The 25509-nt window shown below is 42.8% G+C and overlaps 1 protein-coding gene across 4 annotated transcripts in view; it reads left to right on the forward strand.

Annotated features, from left to right (window-relative positions):
* Nucleotides 1–25509, forward strand: part of APP (amyloid beta precursor protein) — a 303941-nt gene that overhangs the window by 110311 nt on the left and 168121 nt on the right. For all 4 annotated transcript variants that reach the window (XM_074971197.1, XM_074971202.1, XM_074971220.1 and 1 more), the window contains exon 3: nucleotides 11455–11584. In XM_074971197.1, coding sequence (XP_074827298.1) covers nucleotides 11455–11584 — 130 coding nt within the window. The remainder of the gene's footprint in view (nucleotides 1–11454; nucleotides 11585–25509) is intronic.

A 25509-nucleotide genomic window follows, 5' to 3' on the forward strand; every position in this document is an offset into this window, starting at 1 on the left:
CTCTCCCAGCAAATATCAGGAAAATTAAAGTCACCCATGAGAACCAGGGCGTGCGATCTAGTAGCTTCTGCGAGTTGCCGGAAGAAAGCCTCATCCACCTCATCCCCCTGGTCCAGTGGTCTATAGCAGACTCCCACCACTACATCACTCTTATTACTCACACTTCTAAACTTAATCCAGAGACACTCAGATTTTTCTGCAGTTTCGTACCGGAGCTCTGAGCAGTCATACTGCTCCCTTACATACAGTGCTACTCCCCCACCTTTTCTGCCCTGCCTGTCCTTCCTGAACAGTTTATAACCATCCATGACAGTACTCCAGTCATGTGAGTTATCCCACCAAGTCTCTGTTATTCCAATCACGTCATAATTCCCTGACATCACCAGGACCTCCAGTTCTCCCTGCTTGTTTCCAAGGCATTGTGCATTCGTATATAAGCACTTGAGAGAACCTGCTGATCGCCCCTCATTCTCAGTATGAGGCAGGAGCCCTCCCATCACAGACATTCCTGCCTGTGCTTCCTCCCGGTATCCCGTTTTCCCACTTACCTCAGGGCTTTGGTCTCCTTCCCCCGGTGAACCTAGTTTAAAGCCCTCCTTACTAGGTTAGCCAGCCTGCTGGCAAAGATGCTCTTCCCTCTCTTCGTAAGATGGAGCCCGTCTCTGCCCAGCACTCCTCCTTCATGGAACACCATCCCATGGTCAAAGAATCCAAAGCCTTCTCTCTGACACCACCTGCGTAGCCATTCGTTGACTTCCACGATTCGATGGTCCCTGCCCTGGCCTTTTCCTTCCACGGGGAAGATGGACGAGAACACCACTTGCGCCTCCAACTCCTTTATCCTTCTTCCCAGAGCCACGTAGTCCGCAGTGATCCGCTCAAGGTCATTCTTGGCAGTATCATTGGTGCCCACGTGGAGAAGCAGGAAGGGGTAGCGATCCGAGGGCTGATGAGTCTCGGCAGTCTCTCCGTCACATCGCGAATCTTAGCCCCTGGCAAGCAGCAGACTTCTCTGTTTTCCCGGTCAGGGCGGCAGATAGATGACTCAGTCCCCCGGAGGAGAGAGTCCCCGACCACCACCACCCGCCTCCTTCTTAGTCTGCAGAAGAGAAGAATGAGGGGGGATTTGATAGCTGCTTTCAACTACCTGAAAGGGGGTTCCAAAGAGGATGGCTCTAGACTGTTCTCAATGGTAGCAGATGACAGAACGAGGAGTAATGGTCTCAAGTTGCAATGGGGGAGGTTTAGATTGGATATTAGGAAAAACTTTTTCACTAAGAGGGTGGTGAAACACTGGAATGCATTACCTAGGGAGGTGGTAGAATCTCCTTCCTTAGAGGTTTTTAAGGTCAGGCTTGACAAAGCCCTGGCAGGGATGATTTAACTGGGAATTGGTCCTGCTTCGAGCAGGGGGTTGGACTAGATGACCTTCTGGGGTCCCTTCCAACCCTGATATTCTATGATTCTATGATTCTATGATTCTCTTGGGAGTGGTGGTCGTGGAACCCCCAACCTCAGGACATCGCATCTCATGCCTTCCAACCAGCGGAGTCTCCTTCTGCTTTCTCCCCCCAGACGTATCGTCTGGTCCACTGTCTGCAATGGTACCTGTGGAGAGAACATGAAAGCGGTTAGTTACCTGTGTCTGCGTTGCTGGAACCCGGACATTCCCCCTTCTTCTTCTAGAGGTCACATGTTGCCAAGCTTCTTCACTGGCCTCTTGGCTCCGCTGTGCAACCTGCTCTAAATCTTTAGAGCTTTGCGCCCGTAGAAGCATATCCTGACTTTTGTCCAGAAAATCCTCGGATTCTCGTATGCAACGCAGGGTCGTTATCTGTTGCTCCAGACCTTCAATCTTCTCTTCCAATATGGAGACCAGCTTGCACTTTGTACAGACAAAGTCGCTTCTGTCCTGTGGAAGAAAGACAAACATTGCACATCCAGTGCAGGTCACAACAGCTGAACCCCCCCCTTCCATATCACTTTCCTACTATGAGCTTCCTCAGAGAAGTTGACAAGATGTAAGCCTCACTGGGCTCACTCCAGGCGAACTCCCAGGCAAACTCCTGCTGTGTGCTGCTCAGCTGGTTCGCCGCTGCTCAGCTGGTTTGCGAAGCTCTGGCTATTTTTAAACAGCCAGGCTTCCCTGAAACAAACAAACAGACAGCCCCAAGGCCCGCCCCCTGCAGGCTACCAGCCAATCAGGCACTCGCTCAGGCTCTCACACTGCCCTCCCAGCAAACACACACACACTCGGATACTTACTCAGCAAACAAGCACTCGGATACTCACCAATCCCAGGCAAACTCCTGAATTAATTCCTGCGTGAGGTCCAGTAGCTGTAGTTGAACTACAGCATATCTCTTAGAAAAACATCCAATCTTGATTTAAAAATTTCCACTGTTGGAGTATCCACCACAATTCTTGCTAAGTTTTTCCAGTGGTTAATTACTCTCACTGTCAAAAATTTGCACCTGACGATAGAACCTCAGAGTTACGAACACCTTGGGAATGGAGGTTGTTCGCAACTCTGAACAAAACGTTATGGTGGTTCTTTCAAAAGTTTACAACTGAACATTGAGTTAATACTGCTTCGAAACTTTACTATGCAGAATAATAATGCTGCTTTCCCTTTTTTTTTTAGTAGTTTACATTTAACACAGTACTGTACTGTATTTGTATTTATATATTTATTTTTGGCTCTGCTGCTGCCTGATTGTGAACTTCCGGTTCCAAATGAGGTGTATAGTTAACTAGTCAGTTCGTAACTCTGGTGTTCATAACTCTGAGGTTCTACTGTATTTCCAATCTGAATTTGCTTGGATTTGTTTTCACTGTGGGCTAAATCAGTGCTGCTGCGATCGGTGCAGCGGGCATAGATTTAGCTGGTCTAATGAAGACGCAGTAAGTCGATGGGAGAATTCTCAATGAGAGGCGGAAGCTATGTCGATGGGAGAGCATCTTCTGTTGACATAGCGCAGTATAGACACTGCTGTAAGTCAATGTAAGTTACATCAACTGAAGTTACCTAACTTAAGTAACTTAACTAGCATAACTGAAATCGACTTATAGGGTTAGTGTTGACAAGCCCTTAGTTTTGACTTTCAACTACATCTTGGTACACCCTTTTCTCTGGTAGACTGACGAGTCTTATCAAATTTCCGTTCCCCATCTAGGTACTAACAGACGGCAATCACATCATGCCTTAATCTTCTCTTTGATAAGCTAAATAGATTTATCATTCTCATAGCTTTTTTCTGAACCCTCTCCAAGTCATCAATATCTTTCTTGAACTGTGGATATCAGAACTGAACTCAGTATTCCAGCAGTAGTATTTCCATTGCCAAATACAGAGGTAATATAACCTCTCTACTCCTGCTCAATATATCCCTATTTATACATCCAAGCATTGCATTAGCCCTTTTGAACCAAAGCGTTGCCTTAGGTGTGTTCATGTTCAGCTACTTATCCATTATGACCCTTCCAGTCTCTTTCAGAGTCACTGCTTCCCAGAGTAGAGTCCTCCATCCTGTAAGTGTGGCCTGATTCTTTGTTCCTAGATGTAGAACTTATATTAGGCTGTATTGAAATGCATATTGTTTGCTTGCACCCAGTTTACCAAGTGATCCAGATAGTTCTGTATCCATGACCTGTCCTTTTCATTATTTAGCCACCTTATGTCACCGGCAAACTTTATCAGTGATGAATTTGTTTTCTTCTACATTGATTTAAAAAAAAATGAATACATAGTATGCTATGAAGTGCCACAAATTTGATTAGGATAATGTAGTACAAATCAGTGAACAAGAGGTAGGGGCGAAATCATGCTTACAATAGTCCTGTAAGTAATGCAGATTTTTGGTTTTTTTTTTTTTTTGTTTTTTTTTTTTAAAATTTGGTTTTCAGGAAAAAAAAGAATTTTGCAAATCAAATATTTTTATCAAAAACAGTTCACAAAAACCAAAAATTTTCCAGTTTCAGTATTTTGTTAAGTTTTCATGGGGAAATTTAAGAGAAAAAAATTCCTTTTAAATGTGTTTTCTTATAAACTTCCCCCGAATAGTTCTGCTGAAACCACTGAGAATTACTTGTGTTGCGTGTGCAGGATTTGTTCCTGTGTACAAAACAGACATACATTTATTTGTTTTATGCTGGCCCCAATTGTTTGAAATCTATGCAATTATTCTCAGCAATAATGTTAAGCACAAACATAAGTCTTTGCTGGATTGGGGCCTATATAATCAAATGTCACCAGGGCTTATATTATTTACAGCTAAATTACCTGGATACAAATTGCGTTAAATAGAATGAAATTTTAAAAATAAACTTATATAAAAACTTTATATATATAAAAAGATTAAAAAAAACTTACACGTGGACAATTTACAGTTCGTCACCTTTTGATTGCCTAAATGTCTTTTATGTTTTTGCTTAACTTCTATCCTTAGTCTATTTAAATATTGTTTTGCTGTACAGTAATTCAGAGGATTGAGAGTATTTATGGCAGAAGGGATAGCTCTAATTTTCTAAAGTTAATAATTTTTACCATCTAGAAGTAACTGGCTCCTCAGGGATACCACGAATAAACATGAATATGATTTCCCTCTGGCCCTGAGTAGATCCCACTTCAATTCAGATCAAATATCTCACGTAAGTCAAGTTATAGGAGCTGTTGCTTCAGTAGGTTCACCTTACCAGTATTTGATTAATTAGTGAAATCAAAGTCTAATTTTGGTTGTGCAGGTAGGCAAGGCTTCGTTTATGTGAGCTGTCGAAAGAAATTAGGAATCTAGTAACTAATGTAAAATACAACAGAACACTTTTTTGTATTGGTGCTTTTATGTGGCTAAATGGTATGTGTCAAAAGCAGACTAGTCCATGGTATTTGGTTCAGTAAAAGGTATGTTGCCAACAACTTAAACAGGTCATATCCATGCTGAAACTAGTTCAAACATTTTTCCTCTTATTCATGAGGTCCATGGATCCATGACACTGGGTACTCTGCTCTATGCAGCCTTGAAGGCAGATCCTACCTGTCAGCCAGAGACGGGGAGGGGAGGCTCCAGCTCTAAGAAACCGCCAGCTTTCATCTGCCTCTCCAGCTGTAAGCAGACAACAGCTCCTCTCTGCTGCAGAGCAAATTTGAAGAAGGCTTAAAATCTCCAGGCTGTCAGGATCTGCCTTTATTGGCAGAGAGGATTCCCTTTCTCCTCCACCTCCGGGACTGCCTGTACCCTGCTCATCATCCATGCAGAGTGCTGTGTGGCAGAGCCGGCTAAGGCTGCATCTGCACTGTGAGCCAGGGGTGTGATTCCCAGCTCGTATAGACATACTCACGCTAGCGCTCAGGTGAGCTGCCGTAGCGTGGGTAGCCGTGGCACACGCTAATGGCCCAGAGTACGTACCCACGAGGTGTGGCTGGGTTTGTACTCAGCATGGCTAGCACCGTGCTGCTGCTGCCCATGCTACTGCTGCTACTACTATTTTTAATGTGCTAGTTCAGATGAGAGCTAGCATGAGTATGTTTACACAAGCTGGGAATCACACCCCTAGCTTACAGCATCGATGTAGCCTAAGAGAGGGAAAGCCAGTGCTCAGGCATGGACAGGGTTTCCAGCAGCCTGCCTCCCCAAGCAGGAGAGCTTCCAGGGAGCATTCGCAGTATCTTAGCAGCAAAATTCCCCAGGCCTGGTACATGCTATGGCAGCAGCCCCAGGAGTAGCAAGTGATGGCTCCCTACTCACCCCTAACTCCCTCATACATACGGGGTAAGTGTAGGTTGAAGCACAATATCAAAGGCCCAGGGAAACTTCCCACCTTGCCGATGGAGCCTTGGCTCACAACCACGACTGTTGACTGTGAAGCACCTGCCCAGCCCCTCTCCCGTACTACTTCAGTGGAAGGGAGCTAGTGACAGGGATCCAGAGATGGAACAAGGAGGGAAGCCTGGTAAGGGGCCATTGGGCCCCATCCCCTCCCTCCACTGTACAGCCAGCCCCCTTTCAGCCCTGCAGTGATCCAGAGCTACATCCTACTAGTAATGTCAGCCCAGCGCTATTTCTCAGTGCAGCAAACAGCCCAAGGACTTGCCTTTGAATGTCCAGTTTTGGAGCCTGGTTCCCCTGGGGTGGAGGTGACTATCTCCAGGCGAGGTCCAGGAATTTCCCTTAAAGCAAGGGATGCAGGGGAGCCCCCTTCTGGAGCCATTCCAGCACAGACCTCCAATCTGAACCTCCTCTTTTTCAGGGCCAGAAACCTGATCAAAAGAATAACCAACCACATTGTTCTCTCTCCCAGCCCTCCTGGACTGTCATTCTGAAATTCCTCTCTCCTGAGCAGGAAGATCAAAGGGAGGCATACGAAAAGAAGTCCCAACATAAAGAAAAAATAAAAGCTCTCAGCCCCCTTCATCTTCTGACGAGTCGGATTCAAGGGATTCCCCTGGGAGGTGCTCTAAAAGGCACAGAGTGAAATCTGTTTCCCTCAAGCTGCATAAATCTGCAGAGTACAGCAGGGCAGATATCCACAGCACCTAGTTCCCCTGCTCATCTTCGTGGAGTGCAGCATGGGGGATAATCCATCAGCACCTATGTCCCGTGGTCACCTTCATGGAGTGCAGCATGTGAAATCAATGTTGGAAAGACCAAGCCACAGAAAAGTGTTGTTTCCTCTCGACATGTATACACAATCCCACAAAAGAAATTCTCTGTGCTTAGAGGAGGAAATCCGACACTCCAGATCAGAGCTAAAGACTCACATAATAAAATATTTTTAAAAAGAGAGAAAACCCATAAAATAGATTTTAAGGCAGAAGAGTATTAAGCATTCTGCAGATGCCTTAGACAAACTGTGGCTATACTCCTCAGAAACCCTGTGAGTGTGTAATAGCATGATAAGAATTTTTCTGCCACACCTAAAAGACTCTGAACGTATTGGGACTGTCCTCAGCTGCCACTGTGGGTCTCCATACCATAACTATTGGGCTGTCATTCCCAATTCCCCCTAATCCCCCATCCCGGTTACTTTCAGATGCAATGCTAGCATGGATGAACAGTATTGTGAGAATGGTCTCTCTCAGCCTGTAAATAAATAAATTTGCGTGGCCTAAGGAATTCTGCCTAAGGAAGAGTTAGGGTATGCAGACTACCCATCTCATCCTAGATCTATGAATTAGAACAACTGAACCTGTCTCACCCCTTCAGACAAAACAAGGCCACAGAGCAGCTCTTGACGTTATCTCAACAGATCCATGAAGAAATCAGAATTCAAGATGGAGATCTTGTAATCCACACTAGCTGCCATGAACAAAGGGACTGCAGGACATCAGTAGATTTGAAGGACACCTATCTTCATACCTAATTTGATGGTCTCATAGATGTGTCCTAAGCTGTGCTTTGAGAGCCCAATGTTACCCATACAAGTCCTTTGCCTTTATCAACAGCACTGCCAGAGTTTATGGAAATGCTGGCAGTGTTAGTAGCAGCTCAGGAAGGAGTCTGTGTCTGCTGTATTTTGGTGACTTCCTTATCCAAGCCTCATCCAGAGTCAGTCATAGATTGTTCCACGAAAGCAATAAGTATGCTGCAGAGCCACAGTTTTGTAACAGAGTTGTTTAAAAGTCTCAACTTTTAACTTTTAAAGTCCCAGTGTCATGTCCTCTACCAAGCACCTTATTGCAAGAAAGTCAGGAGAAGCTAAGAAGTCTTATCAAAACAGTCAACCTGTTCGTGCACTTCTCTCTCTTCTGGTTTCAGTGATCTCCCATGTGGATATTCTTATGCCTTGTCTACACGACACAGTTTTGTCCGCACAAGGCAAGAGCTCAGGGCAGTCCAATATGATCTCGAGGCTTTGCTTCTGTATCTGCCTCATGCTGATCATGACTGACAACACTTCAGCCATGTCATACATGAGAAGAAAAACGGGACCATGGTTTACAGTTTTTTCAAAGAGAAGCTGACCTCCTGATGACTTGGGCAAAGGAGACACTACAGACAAGTCTCTCCCTTCATATCCAAGGGGAAATTGAATGTTGCGGCTAACTAGCTCAGCAGGCAAAAGTTAGATCATCCAGAATGGGAACTACACCCAGAGGTGTTTCATTGCCTGATAAAAGATAGATCTATTTGCCTCCTTACTGATAGAGTGCTTAGTTTTTCCTAGGAAGTGTCTCAACTGGTGGTTGGCGCCGCACCTTGCCTGCTTCTGATTGACAGGTTTGGTTTACCTCCAAGGCTTGCATAGAGTAGAAACCCCAGTGTCATGGATCTGTGGACCTCGTTTATTTCAAGAAAGGAAATTTTCAGGTAAAACATGGATAAATTATCCTATTTTGTCTTAATCTTTGTCTTGCTACTACTGTTTTAACAAGGCCTCACATCAATAGTTAATTTTAATCATCAGGAAGGCACCTTAGCATGTGGTTAACTTTAACCATGTGCTTAAGTGTTGTCCTGAATAGGAAAGATTTTCTGAATTGGAGTCCTGAAGTCTGCATATACTTTTCAGGATCTTTCTTTTTCTCTTCCAACAAAAACACTTGAAAACTTGACATTTTGTTGTTAGATTTTTTTTTTAAAAAAAAATATACTTACGTACAGTAGCCACATTTCCATTGTGGGTTTGACTTATTCAGTGAACTATGTCAGAAAAATTCTGCAGTGAGAACATTTCAGTGACATTGCATCATATCTCAGTTTTATGACCCAAGGTAGTGTTAATGATGCCATCTGAAATTCAGTTTAAGGTGTCTATATTTGGAGTGGTAAAATTTTGTCCTCTCAAATATTGCCCGTAGTCTACACAGCAAACCAAATCCTTCTGTTCCTCTCCCATGGCTCCCGAAACAGCCTGTGTGCTTTTGGGTAGTGGTGTTTACACAGCAGTGGCAGCTTGAAACTTACCAGCTTCATGGAATCCTAATTAATCCATTTTGGTACTGCTGTGACCAAGAACAGGAACATAAGCATGATTGCATACTCACCTGTCAGGGAAGAGAATGAGGACCATTAAGGGGAAGAGACACCAGGTTTCAGGATGTGAAAAGTTTTTATTTCATTCATAATATTGTCAACTTGATTAAAATTCAGTACTTGCACACTTAAGGAGAATAGAGCAGAAGATTCTGTTGGATTCACTTTATGCAGATGTTTAATAACTGAATATGGAAATCTGGTGCATTTACAATGTAAATAGTGAATACTTAAATCTATCTGCTACAGAACAGACACAAATAAGTGGAACAGAGTCAATCCACGGTCTCACAAATACAGAAACATTGGTAGTAAACTCCACAGCAACCTTATCCGTATAGACCAGTAGTCTTTGGATTTCTTGCTTTGCCTCAAATAATGGTCCTAGAAGCTAGAGTCAAAAATCCCAAACCCTGTCGCTTTTACAATTCAGAGAAATATGTCTGATCCAATGTAAAAGAGAAACTGTTCCATATAACATTGGAAGTACAGTATTTCAGTCATGGAGATAATACAATGTCATGGATTTTTTTTCTCTTCCCTTTTTATAGTAGTAATTAATGCAATGCCATGTGATATGTCGGATGGTATTCACCCTGTCAGATATGAACATTCAGCATAACATGCTAATCTTTCAGCCTTGAATAACTCTCTCCTTCCATAATTGATCATTTTGCATAGCAAGAGAAAGTAATTGTCCTGGGCTTACATGTAACAAATTATTTAAATGTAATTTATAATGTGTTTTAAACATACAGTCCAAGGTGTGGCTGTACAGTATTTCAATTACAATCACCTTCAGTTGACCATTAGGAGAGAACTGCCCATTCCCATAATCCTATGTTTGATGTTTATACTGCATCCTACCCCTCCCCTCCGCTATACATGTGCTACCCCTATGCTGCTTGAATTCAAGTAGTGTTAATCTCAGAGCAGCATAAAAGAGCACACAAATGTATTGCTACTTATCATTGACATTTAAATGTTATGCTTTTAAATTTCAGCTTAATTAAAGATACAGTTCTGACTTTGCTATACCCACTTGTTTCATTTTATCTTAATTAGATTGTAAACTCTTTGGGAAGGGGTCATCTTTTACTCTGTTTGTACAGTACTGGCCTGGATGGGGCCTTTCTCCTGATTGGGTCTCTGCGTGCTACCAGAATGCAAGTTAATAAAAATGATAATTTAACTTAATATAATCAGGTGTCTTTAAAACTCCACCTGTTATGCAAAGGGTTTCCTACTCTGCAAGGTGTATTCCATTCAACAACACTGAGTTCCCAACTACAGAAAAAAACAAACAAAAACCTCCCTTTGTGGAAGGCAGAATTCTAAGGCTCCAGAACTGTATGCTCTTTCAAGTATCTCGTAATGCACAGCAGTTACAATGATTGAGGATAGGTTGGAATAGTTGATGAGATGAGAAATAAAGGGAAGTTAGTACCACAGTAAGTTCCATGGGAGGACCTGGTTGACAGATTACTGATCGTAGGCAGCATTAGAGATAAGTTCTCACTTTCTTTCAAAAGAGGGGATGAAGAAACTAGATTATTGGGAGGTGAGCAGACTGTTCCATATAGCTGGTTAGCAGCAAAGAATTGACCCCTGACAAAAGAGAGCAGACAGGGCCAGAAATGAGAGAGGAAGAGTGTATGTAGGATTGAGGGAGAAATGAGATCTCAGATGGGGATGGATTGGGATCATGGCAATGACTGTAACTGAGTAGTTCCTTTCAGGGCTGGAACGACATGACTGTCAGCGCATGTGTGGGTGCAGTAGTGTACTGCAATGTTTGGAACAGACTGGATTTTGAGATGAGCAATTTAGGAAAGTCAGAAAGGAGGAAACAGCAATAATCTAAGCATGCAAATGAATAGGTGATTCAGCAAACTCTCTGTGGAGGCAGATGAGGGCTGTATTGGGAAAGTGATAGCTGACATTCAGAAATAGTTTCTGAATGCAACAATGTTAGGGGAAAGGAGGGCTCTGAGTTTAGGATGAGTCCATGGTTAGACTTGGGAGGTTCAGTCTTGAGAGGAGATTGATGGACTGGTCATGCAGTAGGGGACACGGTAGCTAAATAAAAAGATGTCCCTTTTGGTGACACTCAGCTGAAGAAAATTAAGGCGAACAGGGATTGATATGTTCAGTTCAGGTGGACATGGAGTTGGGCAGGGGGGAGAGGAGAGTCATTTAAGGTTTTAAAAGACAGTTGGGTGTCGCCACATTCACAATCATAGTTGATAATTATTGGTTATTATTTTCTTAATGGAGTATAGCTTCTACTTGGGTGAATCATAAAACAATATAAATTCATTGTATGAAATGGAACTGATGAATGATAGTTACATAATATACAACAGATAGGGGAAGGCATGATATTGAACATCACTCTGATGTCGGTGTCAACACTATTTAATAACACAGTAAATATGCCTTTGATTGATTACATTTGTTCTCTTTGTATTTTGAACATTAGGTTTATCCTGAATTGCAAATTACCAATGTTGTGGAAGCCAACCAGCCTGTGACCATCCAAAACTGGTGCAAGAGGGGACGGAAGCAGTGCAAGAGTCACCCTCACATTGTGGTTCCCTACAGGTGCTTGGGTGAGTTGTGTAGATTTTTAAATCTGCAGTTCTGTTTTCTCTCCATGTATCTATTCATTTAAAACTCTCTCCTCATTGGGAAATGGGGACAACTATGTAATATTCTCACATCTTCATATTTCTCCTGGCAAGTATTGTCCATTTCAACAGTTCTATAGACCAGGGGTTCTCACCCTTTTTCTTACTGAGGCCCCCCTCAACATGATATAAAAACTCCAGGGCCCAGTGGGACTTGGGGCTCTGTGCCTGGGGGTAGGGAAGGGGGGGGGGGAGCCTTGGGCATAGGCATAGTTTGACTTCTGTTCACGCGTGGCTCCCTGTTTCAGCGGGGGGGCTCCCCGCTCCAGCCTGGGTGGCTCCTGGCTTTGGGGAGGCGCCAGCTTCAGCCCCGCAGGGGAGCACCAGGGCTCTTGGCTTTAGCCCCATGGGGAGCGCTGAGGCACCGGGTTGAAGCTGCGGGGCCCCGTTAACCCCCTGAAAGGGTTTGGCGTCTGCGGACCCCCAGTTGAGAACCACTGCTTAAACAATTGGGATATATGGGGCTATATATAGATAGATAGATACATACATACTTGGAGATACGGTTTTTTCCTTACAAATGTATCCATCTTCTGGTTCGATGTACTTGTATAATTTTTCCTGTATATCTATACAGGTTATAGCTTTTTTTTCTTCAGTGCTAGACTTTGAACAATTGGCGCTGATGGGAATGTTTTATTGTGGGGAGCAAGAGAAAGGCCATGCATGCTTAGACTTTAAGATTCTAGAGTCCTGTGTTCCTTTACCCAGCAGTAGATCAGAGCTCCAGCATTTCCACAAGATTCTTTTTGCAGCAGCAGCCTCCTATTCCTTTCTGTGACCTTCCTGCACTGAAACAGCATATTGGCTGGAAGTGATGCTGAGATAAGTGATCACTTTTAATAAGTTTTTTTTACAAAAGAGGGATAGGGAGAAACAAATCCATGCTGATTCTTGAGGCATCTGGTTCTAATTTTTCAGAAATTCCTCAAATCTCCTGCTGTAAAATAAAAAGGGTTTGAAATAATATCAGGGAACTGTCATGTTAAGGACCATGGTAATTTGGGTTGGGTGTTTTCTAAGCTACATACAACTTCCAGTTGGAGTTTGCCTTTGTATAAAGACAGTGCAGCTAAAAACTGGTGTATGAACCGTAATCTCCTCCAAAGCAACTATGAACAACTGAAGTTTGACCAATTATTCAGTGAAGGGAATGATGGCAGAAGGACTGTAGTCCTGCAATCCTTAGTTTTTTGTGTCAGGAGGTGGAAGAGGAACAGTAGGTGGATCTTCACTATTTCTTTCCTGATGTCCAGGTAGTGACCCTACTGATGAATGTCAAAACAGGGAGTCTGGCATCATAGTATGTAACTGTTCACTCATTCCTTGTCTGGAAACCTGCTCTTCCTATGTGGTGCCAGTTTGGAGGAGGGCATGGGCGAGTTTTGTTCTGGTTGACCAGGGTTTAGCTGAAGATATTATTTTACACTTATACTGCAGTCGTGCTTTTCAGACCAAAGGCGCATAGAGTAATTTAACTATAGCCCCTACCACAAATAACGCTGGCTCTGATTAAGGAGTATGGAGCCGGGAGCCAGAAAAGTTTGTGAAACAATAGGTAGGAGTCATGCAAAATGATGGGATCTAAATTAGCTGGTGCCGCTCAAGAAAGAGATCTTGGAGTTATCGTGGATACTTTATTGAAAACATTTGCTTAATGTGCAGCAGCAGTCCAAAACGCTAGCAATGTTAGGAACCATTAGGAAAAAAAAGAGATAATGAGACAGAAAATATCATAATGCCACTACTTATGTCCATGATATCCCCACACCTTGAATACTGCGTGTCATTCTGGTCTTCCCCTCTCAAAAAAAAAAGAAAAAAGAAAGAAAGATATATTAGAATTGGAAAAGGTACAGAGAAGGGCAATAAAAATGATTAGGGGTATGGAACAGTTTTCATAGGAGGAAAGATTTAAAAGACTGGGACTGTTCAGCTTAGAAAAGAGACAACTAAGAATGTGAGAGAGGTCTATAAAATCAAGAATGGTGTGGAAAAAGCGAATAAAGAAGTGTTATTTACCCCTTCACACAACACAAGAACCAGGGTTCACCCAGTGAAATTATTAGACATCAGATTTAAAAGAAACACAACACGCAGTCAACATGTGGAACTAGTTGCCAGAGGATGTTGTGAAGGCCAAAAGTATAACTGGGTTCAAAAAAGAGTTAGATAAGTTCCTGGAGTATAGGTCCATCAATGGCTATTATCCAAGATGGTCAGGGATCCAGCCCCATGCTCGGGGTGTCCCTAAACTTCTGATTGCGAGAAGCTAGGACTGGATGACAGGGTGCATCACTCGATAATTCCCCTGTTCTGTTCATTCCCTCTGAAGCATCTGGCCCCAGCCACTGTCGGAAGACAGGATCCTGCGCTGGATGGACCACCGGTCCTATGCAGTATGGCCGCCCTTATGTTTTTATATCTTTCTATGTGTTTGAACAGTGCCTTCCACAATGGGCCCCAGATCTATCTCAGGGCTTCTAAATGCTATTGTTATAACAAAATGTTGGGTGGTAAAGGAAACATCTTGGCTTTAGTCCCAGCTTTTGGATCCTGTTTTTTTCCTCTGTGGTTTCCGTTTTTCAGAGGTGAAACATGTAAATTAAGAGAATAGACTATTGAATTCTAATTAAGAATATGTTCAGTTCTTTGAGTCCTTGTTCATGTCCATTCCATTGTACGTGTGTGCGTGCTCGCCACATGCACCGGTGCTGGAAGTTTTTCCCTCAGTGGTATCCATAGGGGACTGGTTCTGCTGCCCTCTGGAGTGGCACGCGTATACGCCGATATAAGGGGTGCTGCTGGCTCCCCCCTCCCTCAGTTCCTTCTTACTGTCAATGACTGTGCTGGAACGTCTCCTTGCCTCGGCAAGCTTTCCTTCTCAACTGTGCCTAGTTGTGAATTCTCTTGTATATAGTTCTTAGAAAGCTTGTGTAGTATATTAGTTCCCTTAGTGTATAAGTTAGAAATAGTTAACCCCCTGCGGGACTTAGCCTAAGGACGGGCTTTAAGCCTTGTGACCGCTGCAGAAAACATATGCCAGTCAGTAATCCCCATCAAAGCTGTCTAAAGTGTTTGGGGAAGATCTACCTGAGCGACAAGTGTCACATTTGTAAGAGTTGCAAGCCGCGAACCGAAAAGGAGCGGGACATTCCGCTAAGAATGCTCCTTATGTCGTCGGCCCTTGCACCACAGCTTTGGTGCGGATCACCCCGCCAGCACCGGTCAGAGGCTAAAAAGCAGAGCGAGGCCGGGAGAGGGTGTTCTGCTACGTCCCATAAAGGGAAAAATTTAACCTGATGAAGAAAAATGAAGGGGAACGAAGACCCGTGCGAGGCCACTCTTCCCCTCTGGATGGTGGCCAGGCTTCAGCACCTGTTGAGCTGTCAAGCCCCCTTTGTGACCCCGCCTGCCACCCCGGAAAGCGGCAGAGGCATTCGGAAGCGGCAGTGCCATCCACACCAAAGTCCTTTCAGGCCACTAAGGACATATGGTCCCTTCCGGTGCTGCCCACGCCAGCCAATGACATGCCCCGCTCAGGGGTAAACCCGCTCTGGGACCATCATCGGTGCAGCACCTTTCCTCGACACAGGGCGTGCCCCACCAGCGCTCACCAGAGCAATGCCACCGGCTTACCTGTCAGAGTTCCTGGCGTTGTTCTCCAGACTCTAGACAGCGTTCCCCGGGATCCTGGAGTCGTTCGCTGGCTGTCTGGCGCAGACCTGTGGAGGTGCGTTGCCAGTCCCCAGAGTCCCAGCACCAGTCCTTGGAGCGGTGAGGTCAATCTCCAAGCTTGCGGCACCACTCTGGAGAGTCCAGATGCCGGTCCTCAGAGTCCTGTCACTGGTCTACAGTTTGCCAGTACCGATCCCTGTGGGCAAGGACATTGATCCTCTTGTTCCCAATCCATGGGAGTGGCACCGCTCTCAAAGTGTGAGGCGTTGGTTGCCGAGATACCATCACCAGTCCTCTGAACAACGGTGCCAGTCACTGGAGGCTCTTCTTAAAATCCTGCGCTACATTAAGTTACATCTGTTCTGTGCACTCTGTGTCAGGCTGCAAAGTTATACTTCAGCAACTGAGTACAGATACTACTGCATAATGTAAACAGTCATTGTATGACTTTCTATTCTGGATCACTTTATTCTGACTTACAGCCATGTTGTCTTAGTTGAGTTCAGGTTAAAAATAAACTGATTTTTTTTAAAAAAAAATTACTTTCTAAGGAAATGAATTTTCTCTAAAAGGTATTCGTGTAATTTTAAAAAGTTAAATTAACTTTCTATATGTACATTGGGTATCTTGTGCATCCGCTGCTCTGCCTGGCTGCATATGTGGCAGCTGCTAAAAATGCAGCATCAGCATTGTGACCATTCTGTATGGTTATATAAGACCCTGGTCCTACAATGAGCTGCACATAGACAGACACCTGAAGAGAGAGAGAGAGAGAGAGAGAGAGAGCCCCACTGAAGCCACTGGGACTCCAGACAGCTACAGGAGTCTGCCTGTAAGAACCTCATTGCAGGATAGTAGCCTAAATATATCCAGAGAAAACAATACTTTGAACAGAAGCTTTAAATGCTCCCACTTAAGGATCTGTTAAAACATACACCATCATAACATACTAAAGTGGTTCTTCAAGAACTATTCTATAGACTTTTTATTTTATTTTCAGCAAGAGAGACACTTGGAGTACACTGAGTCAGTGCGTAGTCTATTTTCGTTTGGGATTTATCTCTCCATAGGGGTGAGAAACGTTTGAGTGGCAGAAATATGTTTGCTTTCATGACAAAACATCTTCACTATTCATTTGCATGCCTATCTTTTAGTTAAGAACTTCTGGGATATGAGGATGAAGCAAATCACTTTAGTACTTGGCTGCATTCTTAGCCTCGCTCATGTGAAACTATGCTATATTGCAGTTATGCAGATTGTTTGTAGCAAAGTGTTCTAATAATATTGATCAAATTTATTAGATTACGTAGTTCATATTTCCTTTCCTTGAGTTCATGTGACTAAAGAAATAAACAATAAAAAATTAAAATGCAATCCATTATCTGAGAAGGCTGCACGTGTCTACTTAAATTTTTGCCATGGGGGAAATAAGAAAATTTAACCTGATGAAGAAAAATGTTATCATTTTTGCTTACTTTCAGATGTGAAGCAATGCCTTTGTGCTGGGTTTCCCACAGTGTTTTTAAAATTGCATCACGTAAATTTGAGTGGTCTCATGCAACGAATGCATTTCACTTTCAAGAATATAATTTTATCATGTGTCTTAGTGTGTGCCTTCTTGGGCACATGGGATTATTTTAGGCATTTCAGATTGTGGAGAAAGGGAAGCTTTTCATTAAAGGAAAGATTGTCAGGATCCAGTGAGTGAAGTTTTGCTTGTTTTAGCAAAATATTTTCTTCTGTTGTCTTCTCATTGTTGGATAATGTGTTTCAGAGCCTCTTTAATAATAAAGTTCAGAGCTTCTCTATTTACACTATGCAGCAGAAATATGGATTTACATTTACATAGCCAAAAAAAATTCGGAGATTTTTTTAGATCTGTTTTTTAATAAGGACCCGGCTGCTGCTGCTGTTTGTATAATACAGAAGTAATACCCATCATGGATCTTTAGGAGATTAAAGGGCTAAATTATTCTGTATAAGAGACAGAAGAGGGCTGTTTGAGTAGCAGTGTCAGGAGGCAGAATGCCTCCTTTGTGCTTGGTGGAGGACAGCGACCAGCACGAGTTGCTAGAGTGACTGATGATGATGGATGTAGCCAGTGCTTTTCCAGAACTCTTCTGGCATCACTTAGCGGTACAAACGCCACCCCCAGACATGAAACCCCTTCATGGATTTTAATGTCAGACGGCAACATTATAATCACCTAGCCTGATCTGCGTAACACAGGCCAGAAATTTTCATTCAGTGTTTCTTGCACCAAGTCCATAACTTCTCGTTGAGTTAAATATCTCTTTTTAAAAATAATATCCAGGATGAAAGTTTGGCCCTCTTGAAGTAAAGGGCACAACTTCCTGTTGATTTAAATAGGGACCAGGGTTTTCACCGTGAAAGCAGTGAGTACTACAGGTAATTCGAGGTCTTGCACTCTCCAGTACCTGTAATCAGATTATGCAAATTATAGCTGCCTTTTGTGTTCACGCACTAAATGGAAAGGGATAGCAGTCTTTCTTGCACCCTCTTCTCCTTCTCTACAGGGGAAGGCATATTTTGTTCCACTAAACTGACTGCATATCAGATCCCTGGATAAAAATGCTCATGTCTCTATTTTGTATATGTATAGAAGAAATTTTATTTACCAGTAATGAAGTATAGAATGGCCACTCATTATGTACCACAGCCTTGGGGAGAATGGGAAGAGCTAAAGACCAAATTATAAGTTTGCATGAGAAGGTGTAGAGAATCACCTTGCATTATTTGCAAATGGATGGATTCTGACAGTGTGAGCTTTTAACTTTGATTGCTGTATTCAGATAACCTTTTTGAAATACCAATATGTACTGCAAGATCACCCGTTTCTAACAGACAGCAGAAAAGTACACATTTTACTTTAGGATGTCAAATAGCTTATTCATATGTAAACAAATTAGATTACATAATAAGTATTCTTCTACTGTTCAGCATTGCAGAAAAAAGCCTGACTTCAGATTTGATTTTTGTTTAACAAAAATTGCTTTGATTGTAAATATTTATTAATTTGCCATTCTTATTTCTGTTTTTTTTAAATAATTATCACTTAGTTGTGACCCAAAAAAGCGCATGATATTTAACTAAAGCTTTTATGTACATGCTCATAAAATTGTAAGGCATGTGCTTGATCATAGAATCATAGAATATCAGGGTTGGAAGGGACCCCAGAAGGTCATCTAGTCCAACCCCCTGCTCGAAGCAGGACCAATTCCCAGTTAAATCATCCCAGCCAGGGCTTTGTCAAGCCTGACCTTAAAAACCTCTAAGGAAGGAGATTCTACCACCTCCCTAGGTAACGCATTCCAGTGTTTCACCACCCTCTTAGTGAAAAAGTTTTTCCTAATATCCAATCTAAACCTCCCCCATTGCAACTTGAGACCATTACTCCTCGTTCTGTCATCTGCTACCATTGAGAACAGTCTAGAGCCATCCTCTTTGGAACCCCCTTTCAGGTAGTTGAAAGCAGCTATCAAATCCCCCCTCATTCTTCTCTTCCGCAGACTAAACAATCCCAGCTCCCTCAGCCTCTCTTCATAAGTCATGTGCTCTAGACCCCTAATCATTTTTGTTGCCCTTCGCTGGACTCTCTCCAATTTATCCACATCCTTCTTGTAGTGTGGGGCCCAAAACTGGACACAGTACTCCAGATGAGGCCTCACCAGTGTCGAATAGAGGGGAACGATCACATCCCTCGATCTGCTGGCTATGCCCCTACTTATACATCCCAAAATGCCATTGGCCTTCTTGGCAACAAGGGCACACTGTTGACTCATATCCAGCTTCTCGTCCACTGTCACCCCTAGGTCCTTTTCCGCAGAACTGCTGCCTAGCCATTCGGTCCCTAGTCTGTAGCGGTGCATTGGATTCTTCCATCCTAAGTGCAGGACCCTGCACTTATCCTTATTGAACCTCATCAGATTTCTTTTGGCCCAATCCTCCAATTTGTCTAGGTCCTTCTGTATCCTATCCCTCCCCTCCAGCGTATCTACCACTCCTCCCAGTTTAGTATCATCTGCAAATTTGCTGAGAGTGCAATCCACACCATCCTCCAGATCATTTATGAAGATATTGAACAAAACCGGCCCCAGGACCGACCCCTGGGGCACTCCACTTGACACCGGCTGCCAACTAGACATGGAGCCATTTATCACTACCCGTTGAGCCCGACAATCTAGCCAGCTTTCTACCCACCTTATAGTGCATTCATCTAGCCCATACTTCCTTAACTTGCTGACAAGAATACTGTGGGAGACCGTGTCAAAAGCTTTGCTAAAGTCAAGAAACAATACATCCACTGCTTTCCCTTCATCCACAGAACCAGTAATCTCATCATAGAAGGCGATTAGATTAGTCAGGCATGACCTTCCCTTGGTGAATCCATGCTGACTGTTCCTGATCACTTTCCTCTCGTGTAAGTGCTTCAGGATTGATTCTTTGAGGACCTGCTCCATGATTTTTCCAGGAACTGAGGTGAGGCTGACTGGCCTGTAGTTCCCAGGATCCTCCTTCTTCCCTTTTTTAAAGATTGGCACTACATTAGCCTTTTTCCAGTCATCCGGGACTTCCCCCGTTCGCCACGAGTTTTCAAAGATAATGGCCAAGGGCTCTGCAATCACAGCTGCCAATTCCTTCAGCACTCTCGGATGTAACTCGTCCGGCCCCATGGACTTGTGCACGTCCAGCTTTTCTAAATAGTCCCTAACCACCTCTATCTCCACAGATGATCCATTTAAACATAAATGTACACAATATACTGAACTCTTGTGGTTTATTTTGTAACCCATTTGCAAATTTAAGTTTTTTAAGTACACAGAATACATAAAGTCTGCACAATTTTATGTTAGTGTTAAAGCTTCCATTTTATTTTTCTTCGTCAGCTCAATTTCCACCCAAAAAACAGTCCACCCCCATCCACTCACACCCACACATAAGCCTCCCTTCCAAACAGTTAGATGTACTTACAGTAGGGTCATCTACTTGATCAGTCAGACAAGATTAACTAAGCTATACAGTTCTTCTAACTTGCTTCAGTCTCCACTCAGCTGTGTGATTGATGCGGACAAACCTCATGCTGCTTTGTTTTCCTTAAATAAAGAAAGCACTAAGCTTCAACCTACCCATCTATACAATGTTTAGGTTTTCCTACAGGACTGGTTGACAGGAGCGGAGAGGAGAGGAGAAGAAAGGGATGGCAATTTGAATATTTTAGTGAGGATGCTAAAAATAGAAATACCCCAGATTCTGTGAAAGATGCTACCATTCGTTACAGTAGTTTTGGGAAAGGAACCCTTTCACTGTATTAATTTCTTCATAAAGGGGAGTATTCCTGCCTGATGCTGATATTAACATTTTTGCTAAGCTATTGGCAGACACATTAAAAACAGTTCTGCCTGAATAAACCAGACACAGCTTTTTTGTAAAATGTGCAAACCTTACGTGGAAAATAAGGTCTCCTTAGATTAGTCCTGGGGGAATTCTATGCCAAAAAATTAAAAATTCTGTGTACAATATATTACATTTCTGCAAAATTCTGCATATTTTATTTGTTAAAATAACACATTATAATCACTCCAGTTTCAATTATTTTGGTAATTTATTTCAAAATACCCATCAACAAGTATGTCAATAATACATACAAAACCAAAAAAGATTCTCCTAGGAGTAGAGAGTTAAAGAAGCCCCTATGGCAACCCAGTTCCAGTTGAGGGGTGCTAGATGGGGCTGCATGGGCCCCACAGAGCCCAGACACCTGCACTCCTTTCTTCCCAGAGCCCAGCTGTGGGGCACACCCCTTCCCCCCCAGAGCCCAGCCCCGGGGAACCCCGTGGCCCAAACACCTGAAGCCCCAGATGCTTTACTCCTCACAGCTTCTTTACTGTCCCGCCGGGGAACATGGTATGGTGCAGCCCTGCCCTGCCTCAACCTTAGCCAGAGCTGGATCTCCCGGGCGCACTCCTGTCCCCGGGAGAATTGGGACCAAGCCAGGCAGCCAAAGCATGCAGAGCCTCCATCCTTGCTGGGCGCGCCCCTCACTGTGAGCCAGTGGCTCCTAGTGACGGCCAGCACCTCTGCAGCTCCAATTTGGCAGGAGGTGTGGAATTCTGCACAAATTCTGCATTGCGCAGTGGCACAGAATTCCCCCAGGAGCCTTACATGTAGGAGTCTCTTGCTTCAGCAGTGTCTTTTGACACTATCGTCATATGCCAAATGTTAAAAATGTTTCAGTTCTGAGGGATCTTTTCCTGACTCTCAATCCAGAGCTGCAGTGATTGACTCATTGGATTGGATATTTTTCCAGCACCTTGCAACCAGAGTTTCCAATATCTGTGTTCTCTCCACTGAATCATTTGCAGTGAGCTTTTATGGCCTCAGTTCAGCAAGTAAGTGCTTAGGTGCATTCCTGTTCAGCAAAATACTTAAGCACATGCTTTAGTCACATGCTTGTGACTAGTCAAAGCTAAGCATGTGTTTACATACTTTGCTGAAGTGTTGTGTGTAGCCTCTGTCAGAGAGAAATAAATGGTAATTGACAGGTAGATATACATTCATGTATGATTAAGAATAAATAGAAACTTTATTAAATGAGTATATAATGGAAATACAAAGGAGGAAAAAGAGACATATATGTGATTTATAGTTGGTATGTATATGAGTATGATGATACACATGCCTCTTTTGATACCGAGTCAGCTGGTATCTGTAGTAAGATTTACATCACCACCAAATATTGCAAAACAAGTCACAACCCACAAAACACTCAAATATCTTGATCCCAGTAGTTGTGGAAATGTGCTGTGAGATACTAAAAGTAATCCTCCAAGTAAATGTTGAAAACTGGATGTAGTCCATAGTTATGGTATTGAAATTTGAAAGGGAAAGGATTTAATTTATATGCTTGAAGAATAATTGTTTGGAGGCTTTCATGGATGTATGGGAATCCAGTTAATGATTTCTTGAACTAAATTGGATTATGTCAATATGAATTGCATAATTATAAGTTTGTGTTGTAGTTTATAGTCACACAGCTTATTCAAATATATAAAAGCTATGTGATGATAACTTAAATCTGTTAGTAGGACCAATATTTAGTTGGGATGAATTCTTCCAGTGCCTCAGAATGGCTTTCATAGAAACTCTGATGACCATGTCTGAAGGTTTTTGTGTGTGCTTGCTTTTCTACAGTCCTCAATGTAGATATTACTTGAATACAACCCTCCTCCCTCCCTCCCCCAAACCTATATTAAGAGAACATTAAGGTTGCAAAGTCCAGTGCTCAAAGTTAAGAAATGCCAGAATTGAGAATTTGAGTAGCAGCCGTGTTAGTCTGTATCCGCAAAAAGAAAAGGAGTACTTGTGGCACCTTAGAGACTAACAAATTTTTTGAGCATAAGCTTTCGTGAGTACAGCTCACTTCATCGGATGCATACTGTATTCCTTTTCTTTTTGAGAATTGAGAGTGTCTGTGCAATCTTCATTTTGCCCCGTCATACATAGATATTATGATAGTGTCTAATCACATGATCACATACTATTTTTCCATGTCCTTCGTCAGATGTGTTTTCCATAATGCATAATTATAATGTCCGAGGGCTTTTTCTTGCACAGTGTGCCAAAAAAATTTCACCCATTTCCACTTCAGGTGCAATCATGAGAGGTTTTTTTTTATTCAGGCTTTAATTTCCCTTTTCCACTGAAAAATAGTTTGGAATCCTCCTCATGTCCCTAAAGTTAGTACTTTTGCTGCTGTATTCCCTTTGACAGGCAAACTCATTATTACAACAGCCCCCTATGAAGGAATGACTACATCCTTCAGGAGCAAATAACCTTTTTTTCCTCATTGTTTCTGCCCTATGTAGTCTTTGACATTGGTGCAGCTAAAAATTATATCACCTCTTTTCTTGTGCTTATTTTGAAATCTTACAATCAAGACAAAAAGCACTTCCACCGTTCTTCTGTGCATGAAATCCTGTATTAGAATTCATTGAAAAAATAAAATAAAAATAGGAGCCAGAATGGTAATACTTCTTGCAGAGAAAATTAACAAGTAGATGGAAGCTATGGAAATCACTTCATTACACCCAAAATCATGGATAGATTCATACCAGGATTTCATAGTTGTGCAGAAAATGAAGTGCTGATTCATAGTCATCACCAGTAAACAACTCGAACAACATATTGAAATGTTCAGTGGGGTGTGCTTAAGAACTGGAGTTTTGAAAGCTGAAGAAAAATTATTCTTTAGGAGCAATAGGTGGAATTTAAGTCTGAGCCTCTTGTTCACAATTGAATGCTATTAAGATTGTATTTCTATAGGCTTGTAGGGAGACTTATATGTTACGCTCTCTGTTTTTAAAGCTGTGGCATGTGAATAGAAATGTGCTTTCCTCTATTAAATCTAGCCGTGAAATAAGATTTTTTTGTTTGTTTAACTTTGGGACTATTTAACATGTTTATTATTTGATCACCACTGAAAGAGAGTATCATTTGGAGTTTGTATGTGGGAGGGAAACAGAAAATGAACTTCTTCTTTTTTTTTTTTTTTTTTTTTTTTGGTATGAGTATCAGGGCCAGGCTTTGGGCAGCTGGCTTGCCCTAGTCAGCTGCTAAACTGTGATCTGAAGACGAACAGTAGGGTCAGGAGGGAGCTGGGTCAGAATGCCAGAAAGTCAGGGTTGGGCACCAAGTTGTAGGCAGCAGGAGATAGCAGGGTTGGAGTCGAGCCAGGTCAGGATACCAGGAAGTCGGGCACCAGGTTATAGACAGCAACTGAATAGCAAAGTCGAGGACAAACTTGGGTCAGAAACCAGAGTCTGAGGTCTGTCACAAGCAGGGTCTGGAGAAGAAGCAGGCAGTCTACGGTGTTGCTCAGACTGTTCCTCAGATGGCTTCCTTGTTTAAATACTGGCATCAGCCAATCAGTGGACCGTGAGGGAGCGCCACTTAGGCCTTTCTGGGTGGTACTTTTTGTCAAGCCTAGCTGCACAGGGTCCTCCTGGGGGACCTCAGGCTATGCCTCAAGTGGCGATGCAAAGACATCAGCAGCCTAGAATCCCTATAGTCCCAGATTCTAATCCTGCAAGTTCTTACATCGAGGTTCATGCATTCAGATGTAGAAGTTGCAGGTTTGATCCCCACTGCCCAGGACACACCCAGGGGTGTCAGTGTTACACATCAAATAATTGATTGCTCACTTCCTTGCCCAGGGAGCCCGTTATGTTTACTTCTCCAATGTGTCTAAGCCTCATTGGTGTAAATTTAAAAACTCCTGTGCTTTCCAGACCTGGGATTCTTCCATGCAACAATACTTCCACCCACTTACCAGGCTGACTTTTCACTTAAATACATTTAATCTCCAACCAATACTTACAGTAAAATGGTGCTTAATTTACCATATTTGAGATCAAACAAAACAAAAATCCTAGTGTCTAATACAGCTGACACTGTATATTGGTTTTTCATTTTCAAAGAACTGTACACGCACAAACTAACTAATCTTTCCATTGCCTCTTTAAGGTAGGTAGACAAAGATATCCCTTTCTGTAAAATGGTAATAATAGTGCAGGGAGATCACCGCCTTCAAAGTACACATTACCATGATATTGTTGGTTGACCTTGACCATGCACAGAAACATGATGTCCTGAATTCCACCCTTGGCACATAAAAGAGAACAGGAGATTTCCTTCCTTGTGTGAGCATGTACCCAAGAAGATTTAGGGCCTTACCTTTTCAGTGGACTGTATAGTTTTTTGCAATGTTTGTTTCCAAGAAGTCATCTGTCCTCCTGTAATTACATTGCCAAGTTAACTCTGTGCATGTAAGAGAGAGCCCAGTTAATTTTCTGTATGGAAAGGGATTTCTTATTAAGCCCATGTTGCCCTTCATGAAAAAGGTCTTATAAAACCAATACTTAGTGATGAGACAGCACCAAGTGACAGAATTTATTTGTTGTCTGGATGAACTGCCCATAACTAGCAAAGAAAGACATAGCAGTACTGCCTGGCTGTTCTCTACAGAAGTAATGGAAGGCATTCAGCTATAAAACGCATTCAACTTTTGTGATCAGCAAGTCCTGTCGTTGACAGCACCAGACCAACAGGAGGGTATGGAGCTATGTCCAATATGATAAACTAGGCAGTAT

This window comes from Natator depressus, chromosome 1 (genome assembly GCF_965152275.1).
Source record: "Natator depressus isolate rNatDep1 chromosome 1, rNatDep2.hap1, whole genome shotgun sequence".
NCBI classification, from domain to species: Eukaryota; Metazoa; Chordata; order Testudines; family Cheloniidae; genus Natator; species Natator depressus.